This window comes from Pectinophora gossypiella, unplaced genomic scaffold, assembly GCF_024362695.1.
Source record: "Pectinophora gossypiella unplaced genomic scaffold, ilPecGoss1.1 Pgos_36, whole genome shotgun sequence".
Lineage (NCBI taxonomy): Eukaryota > Metazoa > Arthropoda > Insecta > Lepidoptera > Gelechiidae > Pectinophora > Pectinophora gossypiella.
Window position 1 is genome coordinate 349,850 of NW_026063246.1, and position 5,449 is coordinate 355,298.

The 5,449-nt window shown below is 41.5% G+C and overlaps 1 protein-coding gene across 2 annotated transcripts; it reads right to left on the reverse strand.

Annotated features, from left to right (window-relative positions):
* Positions 1–1,459: 1,459 nt before the first annotated feature.
* On the reverse strand, positions 1,460–5,449 carry LOC126381105 (uncharacterized protein K02A2.6-like). 2 transcript variants are annotated; one of them, XM_050030639.1, is made up of 2 exons: positions 4,715–5,449; positions 1,460–4,346 (listed from the first exon to the last, which is right to left on the reverse strand). In XM_050030639.1, exon 2 carries the CDS (start codon positions 4,196–4,198, stop codon positions 1,568–1,570), a length of 2,631 nt encoding a protein of 876 aa, XP_049886596.1. In that variant the 5' UTR covers positions 4,199–4,346; positions 4,715–5,449; the 3' UTR covers positions 1,460–1,567. The 2 variants fall into 2 exon arrangements, with proteins under 2 accessions (XP_049886596.1, XP_049886597.1); XM_050030640.1 differs by having other exon boundaries at positions 4,227–4,346.

Here is a 5,449-nt window from a genome sequence, read left to right on the forward strand (position 1 = left end):
ATTATTGTAAAAAATAAGGAATTGGACCTCACGGATACTGCTGTATTTTTGGGAATTACTTTGGACGCTAAGTTGCAATGGAGTCCTCATATTGATAAGTTGTCCAAAAGGCTCAGCTCAGCAGCATTCGCGGTCAAAAAAATTCGTTTAATAACCGATGTAGAAACCGCGCGATTAGTTTATTTTGCCTACTTCCACAGTCTAATGTCGTACGGCATCTTGCTGTGGGGTCATGCTGCAGATATGAACAGCATTTTTGTTCTGCAAAAGCGAGCCATTCGGGCGATTTACAAATTGGGACCCAAGATGTCACTTAGAAATAAATTTAAAGAAATTAATATTTTAACTTTGGCATCACAATATATCTTTGAAAACTTAATATATGTAAAAAAACATATAGGATTATTTGCAAAAAATAGCGATCGGCACATTGTTAATACCAGGAACAAAAATAAACTTGCTTTACAAGTCAGTCGATTACATAAGATTACTAAATCTTTTAAGGGGCAATGTATACGTTTTTACAATAAGATTCCCATTGACATTCAGAATTTGCCTTTCAACTGTTTTAAGACAGTAGTTAAACAAAAACTTTACAAAAAAGGTTATTATAAAGTTAGTGATTATTTAGAAGATATGAATGCATGGGATTAACTGTCTGAGAACTGATATTAGGCAGCTAAATTACTCAATTGTATACCAATATTTTATGTTTTATGTTTATTTTTATTTTTTTAAAGAACGTCTAGGGCCCTGTGCCGAGGTTTTTCTTGCAGCTTCTTTTCCCCGGCTATACAGGTTGTGAGAAGCTGCAGTAGTTTTAGGTTCGTTATGTAAAATTGACGATTCAAAGTGTAACTATGTTACCTACTGAATAAAGATATTTTTGAATTTGAATTTGAATTTGAATACCTATTGTTTCTTATTCAGTTACTGCCTATCCTTGCAGATAATTAAAAAATACTGAATATTTCCTAAATTTGCTTTTTCAACAGAATTTATTTAAGGATATATGGCTGTGCTTAGTTTGTATTCCTTAAATTTTATTTTTAATTACTTAAATCACAAGATGTGAATTTAATTTTTATTTCTCACTAAAATTAGTGATTAGGTGTTTTATGTTATACTTACCATTCATGTAAATATCACAGGAGAAAAGTGATCATTGTTCTTTTAAGTTCATTCTAATGTGAGATTATTCTTATAATGTAATGACTAGATAACTTAAGTACTTACTTACCTATATAAAGTTTTAAATACTTACTGCCAATCTTGGTACCTATAATGTTGTTGTGCATAGCATATAAGATAAGTATGGGTTTAATACAAAATTTGTAAGTTTATATATACCTGTGTATAACTTCATGGTTTCAAGTTGATAATATGAAAAACAAAATGGTAAGTATATGAATAATACGACGTGCGTGCGTTCTCATTGACGTTTATTGCAAGACTGCTTTTTAACAAATACCGACAAATACATACTAATACCTCCACCCATAATTGACACTAGTACATGAACAATCTTAAGTAATACAAAGCTTAAATTTAAGTTTCACTCAGTGTCTTAAAAATACTCATCAAAACCAAATCGCACAGGTGGTTTTGCAATCCTCTTAGACCTATCCCTCATACTCTCTTCGGAGACCTGAGACCTGTCGGTAGACACACTGGGCTGTACAATGGCTGTCGGCGACTCTCTCACGACCGTCGGGCGCTCCTCCTGGTCGCTGCTCACCTCCACTGGCACTGCTGATAAGCTAGAGCGGCGGGCTGTGATTTTTGGCGGTGTACATACAGCACTGGAAACCCTACGTCTTAATTGGTCGACGTGCCTATGTACCTCGGTTCCGTTTTCGTATGTAATAGTGTAATCTCTGTTTCCTAGCTTTTCCGTGATCTTACCCGGTACCCATTTATCCCTGGAACGGTAGTCGCGGCACCAAACGCTGCCATCCTGATCAAGCTGTTGCTGACGACTCACTGCTGCCTCGGTGTCGCCTTGGTTTTGGAGTCGAAGCTGCCTCTCACTCACTCGTTCCAAACGATCTGGCTTTATTTTATCTAGGCGCATACGTAGTGCTCTCCCCTGTAATAATTTTGCAGGGCTTTCACCAGTCGAAATATGTTCGGTGTTTCTATAAGCTAACAAGAACCTATTCAAAGCTATATCTACGTCTACTCCTTGTTTTAATGCTTTTTTAATTGCCCGTTTACATATTTTTACAGCGTTTTCCGCTGCTCCATTAGAGGATGGGTGGTATGGTGCTGAGAAAATGTGATTAATACCGTTATTTTTTAAGAACGTGCAAAATTCCGAACTAGAGAATGGCGGACCATTGTCACTTACCACCTGTTTCGGTAGCCCAAACCTCGACCACATGTCATGTAACACATTGATAACAGCTGCTGCTGTCGTGCTTTTCATCTTAATAGCCTCTATCCACTTTGAACATGAGTCTACCACTATCAGGTAAGTAATGCCTACAATTGGGCCTAAGAAATCTAAATGTAAACGTGACCATGGGCGGCTTGGCCAAGTCCATGGGCTCGGTGCTCGGGTGGGCGGCGCGTCCGCTACGCTAGCGCACACGACGCACTCACGACACACCGATTCAATCTGCTCGTCTATTCCGGGCCACCACGCGTAACTTCTAGCTAACGCCTTTGTTTTGACTATGCCCATATGGACTTCGTGTAATTCCTTGATCACCCACGCCCTACATGCTGCTGGAATGACTACTCGATTTCCTAACATAACACAACCTAGCTCTGTATATAATTCCTTCTTTCGATTCCAATATGGTTTTAGCTCTTTAATATCTACCTTCGCTGGCCATCCATCCGTTATGAAACTACTTATTCTACTCAGTATCGGGTCTGTCGCTGTTTCCCTACGTAACATCTTGTAATCTAATAGGAGTGCATCTGACGCGAAATGAAGGTAAGTTTGCTCTGGCAGCTCCTCCTCGGCGGAAACTGTCTCTTCCTTGTGTGACTTTATTAGGCGCGATAAAGCGTCTGCGGTGTTTTTGTCTGTATTGACATATTCTATTTTAAAATCATACGCGGAGAGTTTAATAGCCCACCTTTGGAGACGACTCGCCGCCGTGGTAGGTATCCCTGTATTCGGACCGAATATACTGACTAAGGGTTTGTGATCTGTGCGTAAGATAAATTTTCTTCCATACAGGTACTGATGAAATTTTTCTATGGCGAATATGATTGCTAAGGCTTCCTTGTGGATTTGACTATAGTTTTTTTCCGCCGCGGTAAGGGCCCGCGATGCATACGAGACCACCCGCTCAGCGCCATCCGACGCCCGCTGCGCTAGCACCGCGCCCAGCCCGTACGCACTCGCGTCGCACGTCACCACCGTCGGCCGTGATATATCATAATGTACTAACACCTCCACACCGCATAATACTTTTTTAATTTTCTGAAAAGCCTCATTTTGCAGTTTCCCCCAGTAATAATGCTGGCCTTTTTTCAGTAATTCGTAAAGTGGGGTCAAGTACGATGATAAATTTTTAACAAACTTTCCATAGAAATTGACCATACCCAAAAATGACTTTAGTTCAGTGGCATTCTGTGGTGGGAGCATGTTTATGATTGGTTTTATTTTTTCCTGGTTGACTTGTATTCCCTTCTTATCTACAATAAATCCTAGATACTGCACTCGCTCTGTTAAGAAATCACATTTACTTTTTTTAATTTTCAAACCATTCCTTTGTAGAATTCCTAAAACCTGTTCAATAGTTTTCAAGTGACTATCCATATCTTTACTTTTGATCAAAATGTCATCGTAAAATATCACCACGTCTGGTATACCTTTAAATATATTTTCCATAAACTTTTGAAAAATGCCCGGGCTTGATGCCAGCCCAAATACTAAGCGACTGTACTTAAATAGACCTCTGTGCGTATTAATCACGGTATAAGATCGGGATGACTCATCTAATACCAGCTGGTTATAAGCCTGCGATAAATCTAGTTTTGTGAAATACTGATTTCCGCATAAGTTACTAAACAGATCTTCTACCTTCGGCACCGGGTACTTATCGACCAGTAAGACACGATTCAGGGTTACCTTATAGTCAGCACATATACGTAAACCGCCATCAGCCTTACTTGCAAGCACCAATGGAGTGGCCCAGTCGGAGCGCTCGACGGGCTCGATGACGCCGGCGCGCAGCATCGCGTCCAGCTCGGCGTCCACCCGCCCCCGCAGCGCGTACGGCACGGGCCGCGCGCGGCAAAACAAAGGCTCCGCGTCTTCGCGCACGTGAAGCCGCACCGGCTCCCCCGTGTACTTGCCCAGTGTGCCATCGAACAATGACTCATGCCTGGAAATGATTTCATTTAAACGTTTATTTACATTCGGTTTTTGGGGTTCCATATTATATAAGGTTATTTTTGGTATATCAATATTCAGTTCTCCAAGCCACTGTCTACCCAACAGAGAGGTTGTGCCGTTATCTATAACGTACAAATCTAATGTTCTTTTAATGTTATCCTTAATCACTTTCACTCTTAAGTAACCGAGCGGTTGTATAACGGTACCGTCGTAAAATTTAAGTTTTAACTTACATGAATACAAAGGTAATTCAACATAATTGTTATAATAAGTCGTTTTACTAATACATGACAGTGCGGAACCCGTATCAATTTCCATTAATAACGGTTTATTTTGAACCGACAAGTTTATACATACCGGTTTATAGTTAGATAATGACATCTGATATATTAGTTCGTCGCAATCACTGCTTTCTACGTCATCTTGCAACGGGACTGTCTCGCTACCGTGTTGTTGCAAGTCGGCTGAGTCATCGCCGTGCACCCAGTAGCTGCCCGCGCTCCGCTGCCCGCCGCCTCTGCTCCTCCCGCGCGAACCGCCGCCGCGCCCCCCGGCGACCCCTGCGTATCGTCCTCCACGACCTCTGTTGTGGAATGTCACGCTATCACCGCGTGATCGGTTGCCGGCCATTCCCGCCATTCCGAATCTTGCACCTTTGTCTGGACACATTCTTCTTAGGTGGCCTATGCTCCTGCAGTAACTACACTCGAAGTTTTTATACCTACAGGTTTCCGTCTTGTGTCCTTCGCCGCACGCCATACACTTATGATTTAAATGCACTTTGTTTACGTTCTCCATCCTATTGTTCGCATCGACCGCGCTCGCGTTTTTTTCCGCCGCTTCGAGAGTAATAGCCAATTTTACCGCCTTGTTATAAGTGATACTGTCGTCCTCTGCGAATAACCTTTGTCTCGTAGTTTCACTAGTTATTCCACAAATAAGCTGATCCCGTAAGTTCTCTTCTAAGGATGTACCGAAATCACAAGTCCTTGCTAGTTTCTTTAGTGCCGCGACATAACTAGCTATCGCTTCACCCTCCATTTGCCGACGTTGTCGAAAAGAGTATCGCTCCGCTAAAATCGACGGTTTAGG

Bases quoted from the DNA above. Each gene is read 5' to 3' on its own strand.
- LOC126381105 (XM_050030639.1), bottom strand. From the start codon at position 4,198: ATGCTGCGCGCCGGCGTCATCGAGCCCGTCGAGCGCTCCGACTGGGCC.